This window comes from Neophocaena asiaeorientalis, unplaced genomic scaffold, assembly GCF_003031525.2.
Source record: "Neophocaena asiaeorientalis asiaeorientalis breed wild unplaced genomic scaffold, Neophocaena_asiaeorientalis_V1.1 scaffold123, whole genome shotgun sequence".
In the NCBI taxonomy this organism is placed as follows: Eukaryota; Metazoa; Chordata; class Mammalia; order Artiodactyla; family Phocoenidae; genus Neophocaena; species Neophocaena asiaeorientalis.
In genome coordinates, this window is record NW_020173666.1 from 3021985 (window position 1) to 3048525 (window position 26541).

At 35.1% G+C, this 26541-nt stretch overlaps 1 protein-coding gene across 4 annotated transcripts in view; it reads left to right on the forward strand.

Moving 5' to 3' along the window:
* ADGB (androglobin) overlaps positions 1–26541 on the forward strand; it is a 139126-nt gene that overhangs the window by 107103 nt on the left and 5482 nt on the right. The window contains exons 28-33 of one of the 4 annotated variants that reach the window (XR_003003596.1): positions 5717–5913; positions 7981–8092; positions 16700–16872; positions 21324–21500; positions 22216–22318; positions 24303–24518. Coding sequence is in view for 2 of the 4 variants with exons in the window: in XM_024747897.1 (XP_024603665.1) it covers positions 5717–5913; positions 7981–8092; positions 16700–16872; positions 21324–21500; positions 22216–22318; positions 24384–24518 (897 nt within the window). In the remaining 2 variants the exon portion in view is untranslated. The remainder of the gene's footprint in view (positions 1–5716; positions 5914–7980; positions 8093–16699; positions 16873–21323; positions 21501–22215; positions 22319–24302; positions 24519–26541) is intronic. The other 3 variants (XR_003003597.1, XM_024747897.1, XM_024747898.1) reach the window with 3 other exon arrangements.

Here is a 26541-nt window from a genome sequence, read left to right on the forward strand (position 1 = left end):
GATGTTGGGGGTAGGAGTTTTAGTAATTTATTTATTTATTTTTGCTGTGTTGGGTCTTCGTTTCTCTGCAAGGGCTTTCTCTAGCTGTGGCAAGTGGAGGCCATTCTTCATTGCAGTGCGCGGGCCTCTCACTATCGCGGCCTCTCTTGTTGCGGAGCACAGGCTCCAGACGCGCAGGCTCAGTAGTTGTGGCTCACAGGCCTAGTTGCTCCGCGGCATATGGGATCCTCCCAGACCGGGGCTCGAACCCATGTCCCCTGCATTAGCAGGCAGATTCTCAACCACTGTGCCACCAGGGAAGCCCCTCCATTTACATTTATTTTGATAAATATGCTTTTTCTGAATTCTGTCATCATGTTTTGTTTTTAAATTGATTATATCTTCTAGGTGACCTTTACCTATTTGGTGGCTGGTACTCTTCCTGATCTCTCATTTTTCCCAATAGTGTTTATGCTGATCATCTCAAGTATATAAGCAAATTACTAAAAAGAACTGTCTTTTACCTAATATTGATACTTTTCCTTTTTTTCCTTTCTAAAATAAATGCAAACAAGGCAGGGCTCTTTTTCTCCTCTCTTATTGACCCTGGAAACAGTGTTTGAGTTGTCATTGCAGCCCAAGGATATTCCTTTTAAATAAGAATTTGGAGGAGCGGAGAATTGAGAAGACACCACACTGTGATGACACAATTGGGGCACAAACATGGTGATTTAGACACAGGGAGGTGGGAAATACCCTGTATTATGTTAGTAAGTCTGAGCTTCGGCAAAATGGGAAATTAAGCAGCTCTTTTGTTTTTGGTTTTAAAAAAATATTTATTTGTCTGCACCAGGTCTTAGTTGCAGCATGCGGGATCTTTAGTTGCGGGATGCGGGATCGTTTTAGTTGCCACATGCGGATCTAGTTCCCTGACCAGGGATCAAACCCAGTCCCCCTGCATTGGGAGTGCAGAGTCCTACCCACCGGATCACCAGAGAAGTTGGGTCATGTCTCCTTTTTTCCCCTCGTTTTCCCTTCATCCCTGAAAATCTTCTAGATCATTTTCAGTACTAGTTCATATTACTACTTTGCGGCTTTTCATGTCAATATGCCTGCACCATTTATATATTTTTATTCAGATAAGTTCAGATAATAAAAAATAATATTTATATATTTTTTTCTTCGGGTATGTTAAGACCATTAGAGTACTGTTATGTTTTGCTAGTCCAAATGCAGGGATACATTTTACTATACTTTACTTCATGCAGGGATACACTTTAGCAAGCACTAATGTGCAACTCTCCTCTTCTGTTTATGGCCTCATGTTTTTTTCTTTTAAATAAATAGTTACCTCCAGCATTACTCTCCAGATCTTTTCATTTATATTCGTAGAGGAAACACTGTTTACAGTTATCACATAGCTTATCCTTATTTCACTGCAAAAATTACCATTAACAAGAGAATTATACATAAACATTTAAAACAGTGTTATGAATTTATTTCTGGCAAAGAAAGTGACAGCAAAATGGAGTAGAAAGATAATGGGAACATAATTCAGAAATTGTCCCCAAATTAGAGTCACTATCCAAGATTGTTATTCTTTTACAAGATATTTCTATTTTCATATTTGTATTTCTAGATGAACTTTAATACAATTTTTAAAAATTTCCCCTCAAACCAAAAAAAATCATTTCCTTCTGATTGCCTTGAATATATAGATTAAATTAGTTTAAGGAAAACTGACAACTTCATAGTATTGAATTTGTATGCAAGTAAATTTCTTTCTATTTATTCCTGACTTTTGTTGTGTTTCACAGAAAAGACTGAAAAATTTCTCCATAGACATTGATAGAGTAGTAATTGTGAATTAGATATTTTCTTTATTTAGATTTCAGACAGGCTATTACTTTTAAAGGGATGCTATTTATGTTTATGAATTACACAAGCAGACACTGAAATTTCTTTTCCTTTCTAAACGGTTTTCAGATGCTTTTCTTGGAAACACATCCACTTAAGAGTTTTTTACTACATGTATTTCTGGGGTACCCCACCGAAAGTACATGCAAAAAAAGGTGTGTGTGTATTATATTGGTAGTGCAACAGGACATGACAGACCACAGTATATATTCTGTGAGCAAACATTGTATGGTACTAAAGAAGAAATAAATTCCATTGCAAAGATGTTGAAGGCTTTGAAGTGAGCTAGTAACAAAATCTTAAATAAGAGCCTCTTTAGGTTTTGTACTATCTCGTGGGAATTTTAAAGAATGTCTACATATCTTATATAATTTTCAGGCATAATATCTTATACCAGTACTCATTCTGTAGAATTAATACAAAATTTCTAATTTCCCACAAAATTTGCAATCTAAGCAATTGAGGGTTTGGGGAAGTACTATGGATTAAATAATAGTAAAATGTTTTATTTCATTTATTTCAATATTTCATTTTCATTTATTTCTCAAATTTGTTGATGATATAATTAATATAACCAGTCTCCTACTGATAGTGATTTGTGATCATTCTCATCATTAGTTTATATAAACAGTGCTGAATTTAAAAAAAATCTGAGTATATAATTTTCTGAACATGTATATGCATATATTAGATAAATGCTTAGAACTATTGGGTCATTGGGTACATGCAGTAGTGATTTAGGTAGATTTTGTCAAATTTCCCTCCATTGAGTTTGTGTACATTTACCTTATTTTATCCATACTCCCCTGAATGACAGTAAGATATCATATTTCTTGGTTTTTCATATTTCTTCATTCCAATTTTAATGCTAAAAAGATTTATATTTCACTTATCATTAATGAGGTTTAAGCATCTTTTTATATATCTTATATATCCTCCTTTAATATTTCCTTCTTTGAAAAATTTTTTGAGTGTTTTGCTCATTTTCTATTGGAATTAGTTGTTTTTCTCCTAATTTACATGTAGATTATCGTATATTAAGACATTTTTTTTTCCTTTTTTATATTTGTTTCCAATATTTTTGATAACAAGTGGTTATGAATGAATAACTAAATGTCTGAAGGCAGTAATGAAGGAATTCACAAGGATAGGGGCTTTGTGTCATTCATTGTTAATTTTTTATTGGAGGGTAATTTACATATAGCAAGAAGTGCAAATCTAAGTTGATGAGTTTTGATAAGTGCAATGTGCCAGTATGCCTCATACTCTTAACAAGATATGGAACATTTCTATTTCCCAGAAAAAATCCCTCAATCTATTTCCATTCAATTTCCCAATCCCCAAAGAGGCAACCACTGTTCACATTTCCATAACAATAAACTAGTTTTGTCTCTTCTAGAACTTCATGAAATTGGAAAACTGTAAATACTCTTTTGGCACTGGTATCTTTTGCTCAGCATAATGTTTTTAAGATACTTCCATGTTGTTGCTACTCCATTCCTTTTTATATTGCTGAGTATTAGTCCATTGTATGGATAGACCACACAGTTTACTGCTTTAGATTTTAACTGGAATTGTGTTAAACTTGGGGAACATTGGCATCTTAACAAAATGGAGTTTTCTGGTCCATGAACACAGTATATCTTTAATTTCTCTCAACGATGTTTTAAACCTTCAATGTACAGATTTTACAGATAGTCTATTAAATCTATACCTAAGTATTTTATTTCTATAGGAGCTCCATTTAGGACTAAGAATACACATAAATTTTATCATTTGATAGCTATATTCATTTACTAGGGCTGCCGTAGCAATTTACCACACACTGGGTGGCTTGAAACAACAAAGATGTATTCTCTCACAGTTCTGGAAGGCAGAAGTCCAAAATCAAGGTGTTATCAGAGCCATATCTCTATCAAAGCCTCTATGAGAGAATCCTTCCTTGCCTCTTCTAACCATTGTTGGCTCCTGGCATTTCCTGGCTTGTGAGAGCATATCTGTGCCAATGTCTGCCCCTGTCTTCACATGACTTTCATTCTGTGTATCTGTGTCTTCTCCTTTTCTCTTTTAAGGATGCTCATCATAGGATTTAGGGTCCTCTTTAATCCAGGTTGATCTCATGGTGGAATCCTTACCTTAATTATAGCTGCAAACACCCTTTTGTCAAATGAGGTTACATACTGAGGTTCTAGGTGGACATATGTCTTTGGGGAGGGGGTCACTATTCCACCCACTACAGTATTGTACCAGGGGTCACTTAGCCTCTGTTCAGTTTTCTTTTCTTTATTCTTTGTTTCCATTTAGATCATCTCTATTGCTTATTTTCAAGTTTACTAATCTTTTCTTCTAAATTTGACAATGTTTAAGTCCATCCAGGAATGTCTCATTTCAGTTATAGTCAGCTCTAGAATTTCTTTTTATTTTTTATATAGTTCATTTCTCTGTTAATATTCACCATTTGTTCTTTCATTATGTCAACCTTTTCCCTTAAATCCTTAAACACGTTTTTAATCACTATTTTAAAGTCCTTGTTTGCTAAGTCCAACATCTGTGTCAGCTCTAAGGGTATTTCTATTGGTTACATTGTGCACTGTCCATTGTATTTGCTACGTTACCAAGACTCTAGATTATGCTGTCTTCATCAAGAGTGTTGAATTTTGTTCTGGCAGACAGTTTACTGACAGTTTAGCTTAATCCTATCAAAACTTTGTTCTAAGCTTTCTTAAGTCAGGTCTAGAGTTTCCATTACTCCAGGGCTAGGGTAGCTCTAAAGAACAGCCTTTCTTGAGTTTCAGCTGAATGCTGTGTTTTCATTAAATTTTCTTCATTTTGGCAGAACTCCAATGTCTCTCAACTCAACACTGCAACCTTCAGAATCTCCATTAAGCTCACAATCTTCCAGTAATGTCTACCAGGCATCGTTAGGTATTTGTACAAACGAAGTTTAAAATTCAGCTAAAGACTCAAGTAGACCCCTATGCATATTTGTGAGTTCCTTCCCTGCTCAGATGCCTGCTTTCTTGGTACCCTGCCTCACAAATTCTAATTGTCTCAGGAGCCTCAAATTCCAATCTTTGCTTCCTAAATCTGACAACACAGCTGTTCACTGTTTGAACTCTATTTCCCCGTGCCATGGGTGAGAAGATCTTCACGGGCAGAAATGTGGGAAAGTGGAGAGATCATCTTGAATATTGCCCTTCTCTCAAGGATCACAGTCCTGGGCTGTCTATTGTCCTCCGGCTTAAAGCAGTTGTTTTATGCATTTTGTCCAAATTTATCATTTTTGTGGTATAAAAATAAATCCAGTGCCCATTATTCTGTCATGGTTGGAATCCGAATTTCCCTGTGTGCTTCACTTATGTTTCCTCAATACATGTTTGGTGAATTAATTAACATCCAGCACATATCTATTTGTATCCCTTCCAATGGTATTTACATTATCTGTTAATTAAGAAATAATGACTGTAAAAATTAAAAATTACAGTAACATACACACACATAGTATTAAACGCTGAAGAAGTCAGAGTGTGTGGTATTAGTTTATTGTCATTCGAGCGGCACAGAATGAATGAGAAATTGTTGAATTGTTGTATAATCTTTTATCAATCAGTGGTGGCTCTATGCAAGTCATATACCATTACACTAAGTTTCTTTAAGACCAGAATATTTCCAAGAAGCCAGTGATGTTGGTTTTTATCTCATTAAAACAAAACAAATTGACCTGTCCCTTTGAGTGTTCTATAAGGATATAACTAAATAACACAGTCAGTAATAACTATGCATTCCACATAACTTAAATCCTAATATTTCTCATATTCAGCTAGCAAGCAAATTCTTTCAACTCATGCTTCATTCAAGAAAGAGCAAGAATTTTACGTTAAGAAGAAATCTGCCCCAGGAAGTCATAAATCCTATAAAAGACCTGGAAGTGCAATAGTAGACACTGGTCAGCCTATTTTGGATGAGGAAACTATCTCTGTACCCACTATAGAAGAAAATGCTAGCACACCACAGCAGGTAATTTACATTTAAAAGAATTATTTAATGGTACTGCTCATAAAAATTTAACGTAAATTGCAACAATTATTTTCCTAAAAATTGTTCATGTATAATACTTTTTATATGTAGTGCCACTAGTGTATAACCAGAATTGAAGAATCATTGAAAATTTTCTCTGTGCCAAGATTTTAAAATATGTGATAAATTTAATTTTTACACTAACCCTATAATGTAGATGTTATTATCTTACATTATATATGAGTTAGTGGTTATGAGACTTTGAAAAGGTCATATATTAAGAAAAACATATTTGCATGTGCCTTAAATTGAAGAAATAAAGGACAATGCATATAATTTAAGGCAGCAAAAGAAAACATGATTTATCCATTGAAAACCAAGAAAATAAATTAACTAATTAAAAGAAATAAAAACAAAATGCCAAAAATAAATCCTAATATGGCAGTAATTAAAATAAATGCAAATGGATTATTAATCAATTAGAAGGATAAAATTTTAACATTAGATAAAAAATAAGATCCAACTGTAAGTAGTCTAAAGGTGACACTTTTAAACAAAATAGCACAGAAAGTTTAAACTTGAACCAAAAGAGAGCTGTGATGATATTTTAATATCTCAATACATAGGATTCATGGGGGATATTATACAAAAATAAAAGGAAAAATAAAGCAGTATGACCATAACTGACATATAGGCATCTCACTGCCTAGACTCAATAAATAAAAAGCAAAACTATTAGAGCTGTAGAGAAAAATAAGTTAACAACTGAGTTGAATATTTTAACACATATCTTTCAGAAACAAGTAGATCAAGCTGAAAAACAATATATTTGATCATTAGGATATGAAGTATTAAGTAGAAGCTTAATCTTTTAGATATCTATATAGAACACTCCACCTAATAAAAGAGAATATACTTTTCCATAGAGCACACAGGAAGCCTCAATAAAAACCAAACTATACTGTGTAAATGTTATCTGAACATAATGCAATAGTAATTAGTAATTAACTGCTTAAAATCCCATAAATGTGAAAACACAGTGAAATATACTAAATAATTCTTTAGTTTAAAAAAATCATTAAAAAAGAAATTATTAAATACAAAGGACTCCATAAAAATAAAAAACTACAAATCAAAATTTGTAAGCCACATCTAAAGTAGCATTCAGTGGAATGTTGACTTTCAAATTAATTCGTCAGAAAGTATGAATGATTAAACAAATGAACTAAGCTATTAAAACAAAAAGTTAGAAAAAGTAAAAGAATAACTCAAAAATAAAGAGTTTTAATAAAAATGAGAGTAGAAATTAATGAAATGGGGAATAAAATTTAGGAAAATTAATAAAACCTATGCTTTCTTAAGATTAATAAAGTAAACATGCTTCTTGTAAGACTAATCAAGTAAGAAAAAAAGAAAGAAAATATAAATAAATCAAATACGGAACAAAAAATTAGGATAGAGGTATAAATGCAAACAACAGGCTTTTTAAAAATTTTAAGTATTATATACAACTCTATACTAGCAATTTAAAACTGACAAAAATTGTTTCAAATGTAAAATTCCTGGAGTTGGGGGAGGAATGGCATACCTGCTCCACTAAAAAAAAGAAAATATAAAATAATAAATAAGAATAATAAAACTGAAATGATAATCAAAGTCTTACCTTTCCAAAAAGCTATAGGCCTAACTGCTTTACAGGATAGATCTAACAGACTTTTGAGGAATAAATTGTTCTAGAAAACAGAAAAAAAATACAAACCTTCCAATCCTTTTTAAGAGATTAATGTAATTCTGATTCCAAAACTGATAAGTAGCAAAAGTAAAATAAGTAAATTTCATTTATAAACATGAATGCAAAAGTTATAAATACTAGAATATATGATGGTAAGTATTTGTGGGGTTGTGAGGATAAACTTTTACACACTGTGGTATTATAGAATTTTGGAGAACATCTGACAGTATCTAATTAAAGTATTATTATATGATCCAGAAAATATGCATTTATTATGTGCCTAAAATCCTATGTTTATTTTTATTGTTAATTGTTTATTGCATTTTATTTCCTAGGTATACAAGTATATTATACAGTGTTTGGTGTTGTATAACAGTTGGCCTCTCACTGAAAGTCAACAGATGTTTGTTCAAGCACTAAAAGACTTAGAGAAAAATGATAACAAAGGTATGTCACCCTAAATGTTATTCATGTGTTTTACATCTTCTAGAAATATTTAACAATAAATTTATCATGTAATTATTAAAACCTTATTGCTTACAATTTGTACTTTAATCCAGTGGCATTTCCTGTTCTGTTAATTGATTACATGTTTCAAAATCTTGCTGTTTGGTTTATAAAAACCAAAAATATATGATTGTTTAGGCCTAGTTTAAACAAAGTTTGTCCAGTTAGTAAAAATTACTAGATGATTATCTAACAATGGTACAGGAAACTTTTCTAGTTATAAAATTATGTTTGTCCAAGTTTTGGGGAAAGTATAACTTTAAAGATAAGTTTTTAAAAATATTTAAAAGAAGGAGAATCTCCTACTGAAAGAAGATTCAGGTTTATTTTTTAAAATGTAAACTACTCTTAATATTCCTGAGAAGGAAATGATAGTTTGATGCTTTAGACTAAAAAAAAAAATCTGAAATAGCCTCTACTCCTAAGCACTATATCACATTATGCAGCATAATAATTAAATCTGAAGGAATGAGTATTTTCAATGTATATTCTTTTCAAATTTTAAGCAAGACTGCCTAATCATAAAAATTAACATATGTACATTATTTTTAAAATAACACTATACAATACAAAAGAGCATACTACAACACCAAAAGCTGGTGAGGATACAGAGCAACAGGAATTCTCATACATTGATAGCGGGAATACAAAATGGTACAGCCAAGTTGGAAGACAAGTTTCAAGGTTTCTTTTCTTTTAATTAATTTTTATTGGAGTATAGTTGATTTACAATGTTGTGTTAGTTTCTGCTGTACAGCAAAGTGAAACAAATCGGTTCATTTGTATCATTTTTTTAGATTCCACATATAAGCAATATCATATGATATTTGTCTTTGTCTGACTTCACTCAGTATGACAATATCTAGGTCCATCCATGTCACTGCAAATGGCATTATTTCATTCTTTTTTATGGTTGAGTAATATTCCATTGTATATATGTGCCACATCTTCTTTAACCATTCATCTGTCGATGGACATTTAAGCTGCTTCCATAACCTGGCTATTGTAAATAGTGCTGCAGTGAACAATGAGGTGCATGGTTTCTTATGAAACTAAAAATGCATTTACTGTTGTGAAATAAAATTCACATTGTGTGGCATGACAAGAAAAATGTGAACATAAAAAATGTTATCTGCCCTTTGGTCTCCTCTCTCCCCTCTACTGTGCATTGTGCACCTGCATTATACATCTACCAAACCTCCCCCATCAGCAGAAACACCTGCTCAACCATAAAGAGCAACATTCTCCCGGCATCAACAAGACAACTCCTAAAGGGTAACATTCCTTCTTGATCTTGTAAGGGGACAAGATGACGCTTAGATCTGGATTGTGTAAACTGTCAAGAATTCATCATTTAATGTACAGCCCTCTGTCTCAAAAACCTTATATAACTATGCCTTGACTTCTAATGGGTGGAACAGTTTTCAGAGCTTTCTGAAATGCTATTCCTGGGTTATAATCCTCAATTTGACTCGAAAATCTTTTCCATTTCTTTCTTAGATCGACTAATTAATTTTTCATTGACACTATGTAACCAGTAACTGTGCTCTTTAGTATTTACACAAAAGAGTTGAAAACTGAATTCTGGTTTAAGATGGTGACATAGGATGTTCCTGAGTTTACCTCCTCCCATAGAAACAGATCCACAGCTGATTACCTCCTACACATCAAGCAAATGGAAAAACTCACACCAAAACGTATCGTAAAGGTTGAGATATACTCTCGCCATAAACCCCACACCCAGCATAGTGACATACAATTGGAAGGGAACTCACAACACCCAAAGCAAAGGGTTTGGACTGAACGTCTAGTGCTCCAGCTATTAAAATTTCCACGTGAGTGACTGGCACCCAAAACACCTAGCTCTAAAGGCCAATGGGGTTTTGTCCACCAAGACCCATAAGACTATAGCAAATAGTTCTTAGTAGGCTTCCAAGGATGCTCTGGCCTCCAGGGCTCAGTGCAGAGACAGCAGACAGAACTGCCCATCTCCTAGTCTTTCCCTGAAAGGTCTATTTGCATACTTTAAAAGCTACTGCCTGAAGGTCTGGCTTCTGATCCAATATATTTTTTTAATGTTTGTACTACCCACAGCCATGTGTACATTCAATGTCGTCTCTATCAAAATTACAGTGGCATTTTTCACAGAAAAAGTAAAATCCTAAAATTTGTATATAACTACAAACTAGAAGAAAACATAGGGGATAAAATCCTTGACATCAGTCTTAACGATGATTTTTTGGTATTGATACCAAAAGTATAAGCAACAAAAGCAAAAATAAACAAGTAGGACTACATCAAACTAAAAAGCTTCTGCACAGCAAAGGAAACCATCAATAAAATTAAAAGCAAGTTATGGAATGGGAGAAAATATTTGCAAACCATATATCTGATAAAAGGTTAATATCCAATATATATAAAGAATTCATACAATTCAATATCAAAAAAAGAAACAATCCAATTAAAAAATGGGCAGAGGACCTGAATAGACATTTTTCCAAGGAATACATACGGATGGCCAACAGACACACAAAAAGATGCTCAACATCACTAAACATTAGGGAAATGTAATTCAGAACCACAATGAGATTTTACCTCACATTTGTTAGGATGGCTATTATCAAAAAGATAAGAGGTAGCAGGTACTGGCGAGAGAATGGGGAACACTTTGTATACTGTTAGTAGAAATGTATATTGGTGCAGCCATTATGGATGGAGGATGAAGTTTCCTCAAAAAATTAAAACTATAACTGCCATATGATCTAGCAAATCCACTTCTGGGTATATATCCTAAGGAAATGAAAACATTATCTCCAAGAGATATCTGCACCTACATGTTCATTGCAGCATTATTTACAATAGCCAAGACATGCAAACAGCCCAAGTGTCCATTGATTGATGAATGGGTAAAGAAATTGTGGTAGGTATGCACAATGGAATATTATTCAGCCATAAAAAGAAGAAAAACCTGTCTTTCGCAACAACATGAATGAAGCTTGAGGACATTATGATAAGAGAAAATAAGTCAGACAGAGAAGACAAATGCTGTATGATCTCACTTACATGTGGAATCTGAAATAATGGAACTCATAGAAACATTGAACAGATTGGTGGCTGCCAGAGAGGTGGCTGCGGGACATAGAAAATGAGTAGAAGTGCTCAAAAGGCACAAACTTCCAGTTACACGATAAATAAGTCCTGGGAATGTAATGCACGTTTCTCAAGTTCAAACTGTCCGACACAGGTGGATTTTCAGTAACGGAACACGGTAGTATAATTTATGAACTAGAGTAATGTAAAATGTAGATCTTGATTATGGTACAAAGTTAATAATATGAATTAAGTTTTTAAAAGGAAGTTAACATTAAATGGAGAAATACAGTAGAGTGGCTAACTACTGTACATTCCACTACCTGAAACTGGGTTATCACCTGCAAAATTAGAATAACCCCTATATTATATAATAACTCCTCTATTTCAAAGTTGTTTGGAAGATTCAAGATAATATATATAAAGTTCCTGGAACCTAGTAGCACTTCAAAAAACGGCTTTATCATTATTGTGTATTCCAACTAGAAAATAAGTCTTTAGGCATAATTATGTCTTCTTTTTTGACATCACATTTGACAAGTTTATGTGTGAAATGATCAGCTGCTAAAATTAAATGACACCTTGTGTCACCTAATACATTTTTTGCTGAAAGTAGAGAAGAAATTCAGGATTGAATTGTATTTTAAATGAACCAGGAAAATTATCTATTTGAAAGAATATGTTTCAATCTTTTTGAAAGTTAAGTGGCTTTTGAATTCAGAATAATCCTTCTCTAATTTCATGTTTATAAATGTGTTTTTTTAGTTAGCCAGTTTGTTTAAATTAAAACATATCAATATGCCCACTTCCACTTGTCAATTATATTTACAACTCATAACCTACAAACTTTAACCTTAAGAGTGTGATATATTTTAGAGAAATTAAGTTATTAATGTCTTAAAATTATTCACTTAGCTTGCTTTTCAATTATAAATATATCAAACAGAAATTGGTGAAGTGTTTTTTTCATTTGTACATTGATGACCCAATTTAAAATTTTATGTAGATTAAATGTAAATGTTGCCCTATTTACTGATTTAAACTCAATGTTTAATTTATATGAGAAATAAAATATATAATTTTTTAAAATATATAATTTAATTTTTTTCAAAATTTTACATCTTTATAACTCATGATAAAATATAAGGCCTGAAATATGGCTATGTACAACCTAGGCTATTTCTATTATAAAATTTTAGGAAGTTTGGCCTCTGGTTAACATGAAGCAACAGTGCCACCTTTAGTATATTTCAATACTTAAGTTTTAGTAAAAATTGCTTACTTTCACTTAAGAAAATAGAAAATGGAGAATCTTGAGCAGGTAATACTTAGTGATATCATCTGCCTTTATACATAATTAGCGGTCTTGTTATTTTGAAGTCCTTTTGTTTATATTGCTGGCCTGCATACCTGAAGTTCTGATCTATTCGCATTAAACGTAAACTTTATCATTCTCAAAAGTGTTTGGTTTCAAGTCCCACTGCTAACTTTATTAGCAGGATTATAACATTATTTCCTGAACTCTAATAAATATTATATTATTGCTTTTTCTTAGGCACAATACATGCATGGTGTATCCAGTTCAGAGTATTTGAAGAAACCAAGCATTGTAGATACTATATATATTTACTATATATATTTATATATTCATATATACATGGCGTTTCTGTTTATATTTACCAAGTGTGATTGTAGTTGGTAAATGTATACTTTGTTCTAAACAAGTTTTCTAGTTGAGAAATTATATTAATGTTCAAATCCCAACCACTTTTAGTTTCTGGATATATAAATCTAAGCACCGAATTTTAATCATAAAATCAAAATTATATTTCTGTAATTCTTCTAATTACATGACTATGCAAAGCGGGGTCACATTTTTCACAATTTTGACCTACTAGGATATTTATTCTTGCATCTTACTGACATATATGCTCCCAACACATACAGATTCCCTATAAAGCTTTATATATTAAACTTAGGCAATCTGATACTGAATACATACTATGAGTTCAGCCCTATACTAGGTGAAATTAGGAATTTAAAATGAAGTATGTAATGATATCCTCACCTTTGTTGAACTTGTAATTCCTGGAAGAAAAAGTTACCATATTGTAAGCCATTAAATAATATGGAAATTATTTTATTCTATATATTAATAATATAAAGAAAGAGGATGGTATACACCTGCTGTGCGCCTCACACTCTAGTAAATGTTCACATATGAAAACTTGAATATTAGAATATGTTAATTTGAGTGGAATCAAGTGTGCCTAAATGTATGACTCAAACACTAAGAATTATGGGTAGTGAGAAAAAGAAAGCACCAGAAATACCTAATGGAGCAGCTTGAGATTCCATTTCATCTGACATCTGTTAACATCTTAAAAACCTGGGGTGTATGATACTAGGTAAGATCCTATTTTAAATGTCTTTTATTGATTTTTTTTTAAAGCCTGCGGCACAGTCTTAGGTTTCAAGTTTTATGAATACAGTAAGCCTGCCAAAGTTAACCTAGAGTGGCTGATCCAGGATTCACTTCTAAGTCATTTGATTATTTGACCAAAGGATTTTCCCTAGCACAACACTTCTCAGCAGGCTGGGATTATTGGCAGAAAGGCAAGTTGCCCCCTTGTAAAATCACAGTGCTTACAGTCCACTTGTGGTTGTGCAGGATGCTCTGTCCCCACTTCGAAAGCAGCCAATAACTGGCACCAAGTGAAATAAGATCTGGATTCTTCGCAATTACTGTTTTACTTTGCTGATGGGGTGACTTACAAGACTCCGATTTTGAAAGGGACTGACATGTCCTTTGAACTGTTATTTGAATGCTGATTCAACTTACCATTTGGGAGAGTCTGAGTACATTACATAAACTCTCTGAACCTACCCTGCTGGGATTCTTTGAGAATTAAAAGAGAAAGAAACATCGTAGGGATTCAACAAATATCATTTGCTCTCCCAATACTTGGGTATTTGTTAGAAAAAATAGTAGAACATAAAGCGAAATCCTTCATATTAGGAAAAGGTAATTATACCCTCCTAAATGTAAACCCGTGTTTCTCTAAGTGCATTCCTTGGACCAGCAGCCTCAGAACTACCTGGGTACTTGTTAGAAAGCAAATTTGGGGGCTCCGCCTCATACCTTCCAAATCAGAAACTTTGGGGGGTGGGGTCCAGAAATCTGTTTCTTAACAAGCCCTTCAGGTGGTTCTGACACAGGCTAAAGTGTGAAAACCACTCTTGTAAAGGAACCTTCAGCTTCACTGAACTCTAACTCACTGGTATTCTTCCCTTCCGCCCATCCCCTTGCAACATTTGCTTCCAAGGAAAGGGAAAACTGCATACATTTCTTAAAGTAGTGTTTCTCTAAGTATGAATCAGAACCACCTGAGATAGTTTTTAAAGCTGTACATTCCTGGGCCCCATATCAAACTCTAAGGGGTTGGACTCTCTGGGGTTTGGGCTTCAAGACCTACATTTTCCAGACTCCCTAGTGATTCATACATTCATCAAATTTGTGAATTGCTGCTTCACAGTAAGCATAGCATAACTGGTAACAGAGTTGCCTGGCTGCACAAGATAAAAAGAATGAATTCTTGTACTCCAGTTTTTATGAGGTACTATTATGTAGCACTGGCCACAGATAGATCTCTAAACTGTAGTTAACTCCTGATTTTGCTGGCATTGAGATCTCTGGGACCTGGATTTAAGTGAGGTGGTAGCTGTGGCCACTGAGACTGGTCGAAGCCCAGTCACCTCATATTGGGCAAGATGAAGAGCTGGTACTGCACCATCTCTATATAGCAGAGACAGCATAAGGAGCCTCTGCAGGGAAGCGGTGCTGAAATACATGGGCTTCCATTTCTTTGCAAATAGTGTTTCTTCAACCTCAAAGTTTTTGGTTAACAAAGGATATCAAAGAACCAAAGAGAAAATATGTCCTTTGCAGCCTCTCTACATTCTATCCTGGGTCTCTGATAAAAGGTGATTTTACTGTGTGGCTTCCTATAAAAATCTTTGTCTTCTTTTCTTTCTTTTTCTCTTGATTCAGTTTCTATGGCTCATCATTTCTACCCTTGTGCCTCATTCTTACTCTTAACCTTATTTTCATTCTGTGGTCTCATTATTTTCACTTTTCTGCTCACAAGTTAAATCAGTCCACTTTTTTCTTTGCCTACTCATCACACTCAAGAGCTGAGCTGTTTAGTATGGAATCTCACATACTCCACAGAGCTTTTTGATATTTCATGCTCTTACGACAAGGTCTCCAGGCAGCTGTGAGAGACCTGGCCTATGTGAGTTCTCCATTCTCTCAGGACTCTGCCCCAGACAAACAGCATGCAGAGATAACTCAGAAGCTTCAAATAAGAAGAGAAATCCAGGAGGACACCAATGGAAATAGCAGGAAAAAGGACTCCAAAAATTTACTCCTCCATAAAAACAATGAAAAAACTGGCAGAGATGATCAGAATCAACTTTTCAGAATTCTGGAAATTAACAAAGGCTTTATTCAAGAAAAACAGCCATATCTCTTTAAGAACAGTAAGCTTTACGACATTTTAACTTGCCCCAGTCCCATCCCCTGGTCTCCAGCTCAGCAGTAACCTTGAAAACTAACAGCCTGTATTCCTGGTACAGGAAAATGGAACTGAATCTCTTTCAAAGCCTCATTCCCAGAAAAACAAACACTGAAAAAATTTGTCACTGACAAACTTGCCCTATGAGAAATACTGAAGGAAATTGTTCAGGCTGAAATCAAAGGACACTATGCAGTAACTTGTATCCACATGAAGAAATAAAGTGCACCATAAGGGAAATTTAAAAATACTTAGAGACGAATGAAAAACAACTAACGACATACCAAAACTTATGAGATACAATGAAAGCAGTACTAAGAGAGAACTTTATAGCTATAAATGCTTACATTTAAAATGAACAAAGATCTCAAATCAATAACTTGATATTCCACCTTAAAAAACTAGAAAACTGGAAAAGAAAGAAAAGAAGTAAACCCAAAGTAGGCAGAAAGAAGGGAATAATAAATATTAAAGCAGAGAATAATCAATTCAATATTGTACTGGAGATACTAGCCAAGGCAATTAGGCAAGAAAATGAACTGAGAGCATCCAGATCAGAAACAAATTAGATAGTAATGATCATTATATAACCTTATGAATAAACCAAATTATATAACCTTATGAATAAACCAAAACCATGATTTATACATTTCAATGAGAAGTTTATAGTATGTGAATTATTTCTCAGTTGTATAAAAGAGAGTCACACAGATCTTTATAAAAGGTCTGTCTGCTTGTTTGCTTACCTGCTTGTTTAAAAAAAGAAAAAAAATCCAAATGCCTTAGACTAACCATTTTTCCAACTTCTTCCCTTTTTCCTACATGACATGATTTTATTATTATATCATGACTCACTGATTTCCTTTTTTTGTTTTTCTAGCACATGGAGAGAAACATGAGGAATTAATTACCTTTGGAAGTCCAGATTCCCACACTATTAGTGAGGGACAAAAATCTTTAGGAACTTCCAAAACAACAAGGAAAGGCAAAGAAAAGTCTTCTGAGAAAGAAAAGATAGCCAAAGAAAAACAAGTGCCTCGCTTTGAGCCTCAGGTGGGTGTGATGCTTTTTTTTATTGGAGTCATTTAATAAACTTAGATTCACTGGGTCCCTATTTTCCCATATCTTTTGAGTAAAACCTGAAAAATTCCATCTCCCTGTTTCCAGCAATCATCTAGATACCTTAAAGACATTCCTTGGGCACCTTCTGTAAGCAGTCTTCCTTAGTTTAGTGTCAAAAAGCGTTAATTGAGCTTTTAATATGTAAGACACTGTTTTGGGGACTTGGGTTTCTAATATTATAAAGTCTCTACCTTCAAGGAACTCACAGTCTAATGGAGGAGACTGAAAGTAAAGAGAGAGTTGTAATGTTAGATATGGTATGTACAGGGTAGAAAGGATAGGTACCTATTTCAGCCTCTGCCTAGAGAAGTCCTGAACTGAATCAGTGAGCAAAGACATGCAGAGGCAAAAATCCAACACAATTTGGTTTTTGAGCCACTAAGGTATGGGGTATGAGGCTGGAAGGGTAAGTAAGGGTCAGGTGGAGGGGAGCCTTTTAGAAAGCCTGGTTAGAAAGCTGGGACTCTATCTACAAGCCAGGGGTCCTGATTCCAAATTTTTTCAGGACCAGATAGGTAATCCCAATGATTAAGGGTAAGGAAGAGTATGTGGGTGGCAAGTTTGAGGAGTGCAAGCAGAGTCCTAAAGATACTCAAATTCAAGTTATTTAAAAACACTCAACTCAAAACAAATTACCTGTGAGGACAAAATCTTCCTATCATTTGTGATCACAGCTTAGGCTACACAGGGCTGGGAGGTGGGACTTTGAGAAGTGTACTGACATGATCAGATTTACATTTCAGATACCTTGGTGACTTTTAAGGGTATGAAATTAAAGGGGAAAAGATAAGAGATGGGAAAACCACCAGAAAGCACTGCAATGGTCCAGACAAAAGAGTACAAGCTCTACCAGATACAGGTCAGAGGAAGGAAGAAGAGGACAAATGAGGTTCTTCTAGTTTCTACTAAACAAAGTACAGCTAACTCTCTTTCTCATCCCACTGAAGGTGTACAAACTTTAGTGTAGGTGGTTAAATTGGTGGATACATTCCCAAATTAAAGTATGATTCAGTCCAAAGAACAGGAAGAGGCAGTTAAAAACTGAGCAGACTATTAGCAAAGACAAAAACGGAGAGAAGAAAAAGCGTTTATCTCTTCAACAAGACAAGATTGCCAGGATGCGTATTGATGACAGAACCTGGGCATTTATTCAAGCATTAAGAACAACTGAGCCAAAGCTCTGCATTAATAGGGTTGAACAACTGACTTTTCATCTTCAAGAATTTCCTGAGGGAAAAGGAGTGGCTGCCAAGGAAAGAATTATTCCATATTTATTATGACTGAGACAAATTAAGGATGGCATTCTTCAGTCTGCAGTTAGAGAAATTCTGGCCTTAATTTGGCTGCATGAATCCAGTGAAAGAAAGAGGAATCCTAATTCGCACAATTGATGATGGAAGAAAAAGGGGTGTGGTTGCTCTTTAGACATTGCGGAAATGAGGTGAACTCACTCAGAAGCCAGTTCACCAGCCCTCTGACTGCATTTGTGGTGGAAGTACAGGTGCCATATTAGCTTTCATGTTGGGGCTGTTTCATATGCCCTTGGATGAATGTGAGGAACTTTATCGAAAATCAGAATGAGATGTGTTTTCACAAAATGTCATTGTTGGAACAGTCAAAATGAGTTGGAGCCCTGCATTTTACGACAGTGAAACTTGGGGAAATATTCTTAAGGATAGAATGGGATACACACCAATGATAGAAACAGCAAGAAATCCCAGAAGTCCTAAGGTAGCTGCAGTAATTACCATGGTAAACAGAGGGAAAGTGCCAACAACTTTTGTTTTCTGAAACTATGGTCATTTTCCTGGAATCAACTCTTACCAGTTGGGAGGCTGTCAGTATAAGATGTGGAAGGCCACTAGAGCCATATCTGCTGCTCCAGGCTACTTTGCAAAGTGTGCATTTGGAAAATGATCTTCATCACAGTGGAGATTTGCTTCCGAATAACCCCTCAGCATTAGCAATGCATGAGTGTAAATGTCTTTGGCCACACATACCATTAGAGTGCCTAGGACATTGGACATCATGAGAGTGATGTGAGAAACACGGTGACATACACAAGCTTGAACTGTCTAAAGTTATCAACAGTGCTACAGATAGAGAAGAAACCCATATAATACTTGATGATCTATTATATTACTTCCTGACACCTATTTTTAGATTCAATCTTGTCATGCGTAAAATATTTACCTCTAGATGAAAGTTAAAATGAAAAGCTGGATAAGCTGCAGGTAAAAGAGTTGAAGTACATAGAAAAAAATTTAAAACTTGCAAAAATATTGTCAAGAAAAAAGTTCTTCAGAAAACTAATGATTGGATGAAACTAAAAACTGACATGTGTGAAAGCCTCTGTTCTTTTCAAAATTTTGAAGAATGTATGCATATTCTCCAAAATGAAAGCCTGTTCAGAAGATCCACCAAATTTAGTAAGGAATTGTGGGATTCAGTTTGAGTTCTTTCAAATACTCATGAATTCTAGGGAATCCTGAAAGAGACAATATTTAGAATATCTTGTGAAGCACAAAAGGTATGTTTGGTTACAGAATTCACATGGGAATTGGGTTTTTATGACATTAAAAATGAACTAAGCTTTAGGAACCTTAATATTGTGCTAGTTGGTTTTAGCAGCTATTAGTATTATATTGTTTGATGTTTGAAAGTTTAACATATGGGCCAAACAGGAAACCAAAAACTATAATAATATACTTTGTAGTTTTGCTTTAGTCACCATGTTGAATTTATTTGATCCTTTATTTTATTTCATATGGAAAAGCTAATTTCTTCTTAAATTTATATTACTTATGTTCTCACTAGCTACATTCTACAATCCAAATACTGCCTTTTAGTGTAATATCATCTAAACAAATGCAGACAAATGGAACGCTCTCTGTCAAATTACAATTACGTTTGAAATATGAAAGAGCCAGATAAAATTTTCTATTCAAAATGTGTTTCTTTCAACATTGTTTTGCTCAAAAACATAGGTGAAGTTCCAGTCAACCACTTTTTCCCCCTTGAAACGTCAAGATCATGCTGTGTGTTAACTTTTCTAGATGTAGCTCCAGTTTATAAAATCAATTATTTGAATTATCTGAGAAAACAGTCCTATCATTAACAACAACAAAACCATTCAAGTTTAAAGCAAATAAGCTAAATTCAATCCATAAATTCTTATAGACATGTGGCCTTCCCTTAGTCCTTCATAGTGTTCCCTTCCCTAATCAAAACTTGATCCCAGAGAAGTTTCTGAAAAACTCACTTATCAAGCAATATAAAAGGTGGTAAAAGCTTATGTACTGTGTTTTAGAAGGAAGAAATAAAAGAATATCCAATTGTGAGATTTAAATTTTCATCAGAATATTAAGGGAATATTGCAGAAAGCTAGGAGGTCTTTTGATAACCTTAAAACCAAACTACACGTGAAAACTTTATTCAGTGGCCCCCCAATCTCCACTTCCCCATCTGCGTTATGTAATATGGATTATTGACATTGTCTCAGTCTTATGTAAAATGCTAGTAACCTCATCAGACTCAAGCTCGTCTCCTTACCAGATGGCTACCAATAAGCCTCACTTATCTAGACATTTTCAAGTCCTATGTCAATCTGCTCCCAGCCTAAGGTCCGTGAAAGTGATCCTACAAGACAGCCAAATGTTAACTTTTCTAATGAATATATATCAAGTATATCCAGGCTTGGAAATGATCAACTATTCTTGCCCTCATTCTTGTAAAGAGATGGTATGAGTGAGCCTAAGTGCAATTTAGAATTATTTTTATTTAGAGTTTTTAGGTGAAATTTGCATAGAGTGATATGCAACAACCTTAAATGTGCGATTCAGTGAGTTTTGACAAGTGAATTCACCATGTAACCCACATCTCTATCAAGGTTTAGATCATAGACCGTTTCCATAAGCTTAGAAATTCCCTTAAACCTCTTTGCAGTGGATTCTGTCATCCCCATACCTCTCCCCCAGGCAAGTTTTGCCTGTTCTGGAAGTTCATACAAATGATTCATACAAGAAGTACTCTTTTGTGCTCAACTTCTTTATTTCTGTATAATGTCTGTCTGTAGAATTCAACCACACTGTGGTATGCATTAATAGTTTATTACTTTTTAATGTTAAGTAGTAGTCCATGTATGAACATAGTACAATTTGTTTATCCATTCATCAGTTGACAGATATTTATATTGTTTCCCCTTTTTAGGCTAATAAGAATAAGGCTATAATGAATATTCTTTTCAAATCTTTTTGTGAATATATGTTTTCCTTTCTCTTGGCTTAAATACTTAAGTGAAATTATGGGTCATAGGGTAAAATCTAGATCCTTTTGAAAGGAGGAAAGCATCTGACCCCGAGGTTTTTACTTTACTTTGCCAGATATCCACTGCTCACCCTCAACAAGAAGACCCAAATAAACCCTACTGGATTTTGAGGTTGGTCACTGAATACAATGAAGCAGACTTTTTTGAAGTGAAAAAAGATACAGAACGAGCAGATGAAATCCGAGCCATGAAGCAGGCCTGGGAGATGACTGAACCAGGAAGATCGATCAAGGTTACCTGAGTTTGAAAAGTTGTCCTTTTACCTTTCATTCCTGGGCGTGGTCTGAAGCAAGGGCCATATTGGTGAAACAACATAGTCTTTCCTTTAGGAAATATCTGGAATTTTGTCAGGCATCAACGAACTAAATATTAAGACCACATTTGAACACACTGTGAAATGTTATTATCCGGATACCCAGATGACTTCCAAAAGCAAAGCACATAATGGTGCCACTTATGGCCCAAACTGTAGGTAGCCTTGTCCTTTCACATCATCTGGGATTAACACTCTCTGTCCTTAACACTCCCAACTAAGAAAGCATAAAGATGTCTAATATGTGCTTTCATGTGCTTAGAGAAAAATCCTGTGCTGCCCCTGTGGAACACACACACCTCACGATTCCTCCTCTCTACAGTTGAGATAAGGATCATTGCCATAGTGAATGTGCTTCATGTCCCCAACTCAGGGTTATTGAGGCAGATGAAAAAGGTTCAGGAGCACCTGGATCTAAGCTAGCATGTACAGCGTATGAGTTTTAGGACTTCTTCATTAGTTCTCACAAATCACTGTCAAGATCATGGATGGTTCAGAATTGGAGTTTTTCTTTGGTAATTCATAAGAGCCGGTCTGGTTCAGACTGCCGTATTCATTCACATTTTCCTGTGTCTTTTGAGTACTGTTGAGATGGTGTTGCCTGTAATGTGTGTTGATAATGTCTGTCCTTTAGGCTGCCCAGGCGCGTCTCCATTATCTCAGCCGGTTCATTAAGAAAACACCTGATGCTGAGTGTGTGCCTACGTCTGAAAGCCAAACCAAAGAAGGGGAAGAAGGTCAGTGAACCCTACCCCAGCTGCCCCAAGCACGGAGCTGTTACTTGCACCTCTTCAAAGCTAGTCAGCAAGTCATGCTTGGTAAAAAGAAAAATTTCAGAATCTATTTCATTATAGGATTGTAAAGTTATAGACAGTTTTATAAGAAAATAGATTCTCAAGCATTTTCTTTTTACCAAGCAGGTGTTCACTTTGTCCCCAAGTAGATATGATCTTCCCCATTTAAGAAAAGATGAAACCAGAAATAAGATGAAAAAAAGATGAAACCCTCATTAGAAGGTAGCAGTATGTGAACTTGAAGGCAGGCTCACAGCTATAAATCTGGCACCTTTCTAATCACAATAGCAATAAATAGCAATAAGAATCAAAGTAAGAAAGCTAGCTACTTTCAGTGAACAATTTGCCACGGGCCTGGAGCTATAAAATACGAATTATTTCATCCAATACTCACATCAACCCACTGATATAAATATTATTTCCAACTTGTCAGCAAGGACCCAGGCCCAGAGTAATTTGCTAAATTCACAAGCTACCCAGGGACAGAGGCAGCATGCAGACAGAGCTCTCCATCACCCCAGGGCTCTTCCCACAAACACTTGGCTATACCTCCATCTATCACCATGCTGAGTTGTCCAGGGAGGCTGAAGACATTCACATCCCAAATCGTGCTTTTCCACTTTTACATCTTCAGGAGTATAACTCAATAACTGTTACAAAAGTAATGTCCTTTAACATTTCATGTGAAGGGGATAAAAAATAAATATCGCCCCAATCCTGTTATTCTGGGATGGGCACTGCTCAAAGTGCTTTATGTTTATTATCTCACTTTAACCTACAGCAACTATGAGGTAGACCTTACTATTTCCATTTTGTAGATTTAGAGACCAAAGCTCAGATGGTCACCTTATCCTTCCTATGCCATACATCTGAAGAGTGACCAAGTTGGGATTTGAAATATTTCTAACTCCTAAAGTACTCACTCCTCTAATTGGTGGAGTTTAATGTAATGTTAGGAACATAAAGGTGAATAGAATACAGTCCTTGTTCTTTAGGCTCTAGATCTTATTATTGATTTTTTAAATGTTGTGCTAATTTGTATGTAAAAGGAAATTTATTGCACTGGACGCGTTAAAAATGTCAAAGAAGATTTTATTTATGACTATTGCAATAGGGGAGAGATTGAACTCAACTCTGAAAACAACAGAAACAAGTGAGGATTTATAACTAACTAGCAGGGAGTGGATGAAAAATTACTTACAGGAATTTGGTTAGGTATCAAAGGTCAGGGAAGAGAAATTTGATTAAATATCAAGTGTGGAGGAAGAGGAGTTTAATTGGATATCAAGAGTAGGGGATTCTTGATAAACTAGTTTGGCAGGATTCCTGGCTAAAACTGGGATTCATCACAAGTCAAGGACAAGGCCTAGTGGAGAACAGAGCTCAGAGAAGGCTGACCTTATCATGTAACATACAGGCAAAAAACGCACAAATCTTAATAGCACAGCTTGATGTATTTTCATATGTGTGTATATTCAGGAGCCACCCCATTTAGATCAAGATAAAAAACCCTTAATAGGGCTTCCCTGGTGGCGCAGTGGTTGAGAGTCCGCCTGCCGATGCAGGGAACGCGGGTTCGTGCCCCGGTCCGGGAGGATCCCACATGCCGCGGAGCGGCTGGGCCCATGAGCCATGGCCGCTGAGCCTGCGCGTCCGGAGCCTGTGCTCCACAAAGGGAGAGGCCACAGCAGTGAGAGGCCCACACATCGCAAAAAAAAAAAAAAAAAACCCTTAATACACCCCAATAGTCCTCTTCATTCTCTTTCCCAGCCTTTTCCTTCCTGAAAGTAACTATTTGATCTCTATGACCATGAATTAATTTTTCCTGTTTTTGAACTTTACGTATTTATGTATTCTATGTCTCGCTATTTTTGTATGTGATTTCATAGAATGCATGTTTTTTCGGTAATGCATATATCATATTTAGTAGAAACATCTTCAAGTGCCATGAAAGAGTCAGATACAAAGAGTTCCATGAGTTTAGATAACTGAGAGACTGTACTATCAGGGAGTATGCTGTGGAAGAAGTGGCAGACAAACAAGGGCTTCAAGGATCTGGCAAAATCAACAAGTAGTGAAAGTGAAGGATCATCCCGCACAGGGAAGGAAGAGCGTGAGCAGAGCATGCAGAAGGAGAATATCAGTAAGTATTGCCTTTATCGGTAGGATAAACACATACCTTAAAATAAAAATTCTGGAAAAGATAGTTAAGCACGTGATGACTAGCGTTAAACATAGAAAAATATGTGTACAGGTCTTCATTTTGATTATCAGAGTTGGTAATCTGCTCAAGGACCTGATTACTAAATACTTAACCTAAAGATAAAAGTGGGAAATTTATTTAAAAATTTTTAAGTAGCAGTTATATTTTCACATAGTTTTAAGTAGCAGTTATATTTTCACAATTTTCTGTGTCTATGAATACTAAAAATGCACAGATTGCATATACAATTGTCACTAAAAACAGATTATTTTTGTTTTATCTATAGTATACTACATCTTTTATAACAAATTTTAAATATTTGGTTTCTAAAATGTTCTAAAATCTCTATTCTAACACAAAGTTTTCCATTTTATATATATATATATACCACATCTTCTTTATCCATTCATCTGCTGATGGACACTTCGGTTGCTTCCATATTTTGGCTATTGTAAATAATGCTGCTGTGAACATGTGCATATTGGGGTGCATGAATCTTTTTGAAATAGTGTTTTCATTTTCTTCAGATATATATGCAGGAGTGGAATTGCTGGATCATATGGTAGCTCTATTTTTAGTTTTTCAAGGAACCTCCAGACTGTTTTCCACAGTGGCTTCACCAACTCCCATTCCCACCAGCAGTGTACAAGGGTTCCCGTTTCTCCGCATCCTTGCCAACATTCGTTATTTGTAGTCTTTTTGATGATAGTCATTCAACAGGTGTGAGGTGACACCTCACTGTGGTTTTGATTTGCATTTCTCTGATGATGAGCATATTGAGCATCTTTTCACGTGCCTGTTGGTCATCTGTATGTCTTCTTTGGAAAAATGTCTATTCAGGTCTTCTGTACATTTTAATCAGGTTGTTTGGTTGTTGTTTTTTTTATATCAGGTCGTATGAGCAGTTTATATATTTTAGATATTAACCCATTATTGGGGTGCATTTTGGGGTAATAAGGAGGGGTCAGGAAACAGAGAAGAAAGATAAGAGTGAGCAGGGGTGGAAGACCTAGAGGCCAAAGCAGCCTGTCCTCAAGCAAAAAATGCTTCAAAGCATTCTTAAGTATGTTTTATTACAATTTTATTTCAATATATGATAAGTTGAATTACACACCATCAACAAGAAATTTACTCCCCCTCCCACCAAGAAGAGGTGTGCTATTGTATGGTTCTAGTACATCCTATAGCACTGAAACACTGCCATGTACCCCACGTACTGTTGCTGTAGAAGGAATCCTGCTTGAAAATCATGGGTCCGGCTATCTAGCTGTTCTCTGGAACTTTGTGTGTTGCTCTCACCTCTGCTGTTGGTGCACCACAGATTGGCCCTCACTCCTGAGGAAGCATCGCCCATAGGAGATTACAGTCCTTGTGAGAGATTTACATGCTCTGGCCTCTACATTTATATACATATATACATATACATATATGTATGTTTATGTACTCATTTATTTGTGACTCCCAAAATGCTACCTTATTCTTGCTACTTTCTATTTTCATATACAGTAGGTAACTTAGAACAACCTCCTTCATAATGCCAGAGGACATGTAAATAATATCATTATGGATTTCACTCTTATGCATTCTTTCTCAACACCAAGCCATCATCAAGGTCAAGAGTTCAAACTTTGCTTTTTCAACTTCCCTTTTATTTCTGGAGGCCTCTGGAAAGTGCCTCTTCCAAAGGTTGGAGGTGATCTTTGTCTTTAGTCCCAATCTTTTCCCCAGGCTTCACAATCAATCAAACTATTCTTCACCATTTCTTTTAAACAGCTATTTTCTTACAATCTACGATGAAAGAAGTTTTCTGCCGATTCTGTTGCAAACTGAAACTTTTATAAAATATAATAAAATGACCCAGTGATGACCAATTGCTGTAAAAATATCTCTAAATGCACACTCTCACTTTCAGAGCTTATCCCACAGAGTACCAGTTTGCAGACAGATGATGCGTGCACACACA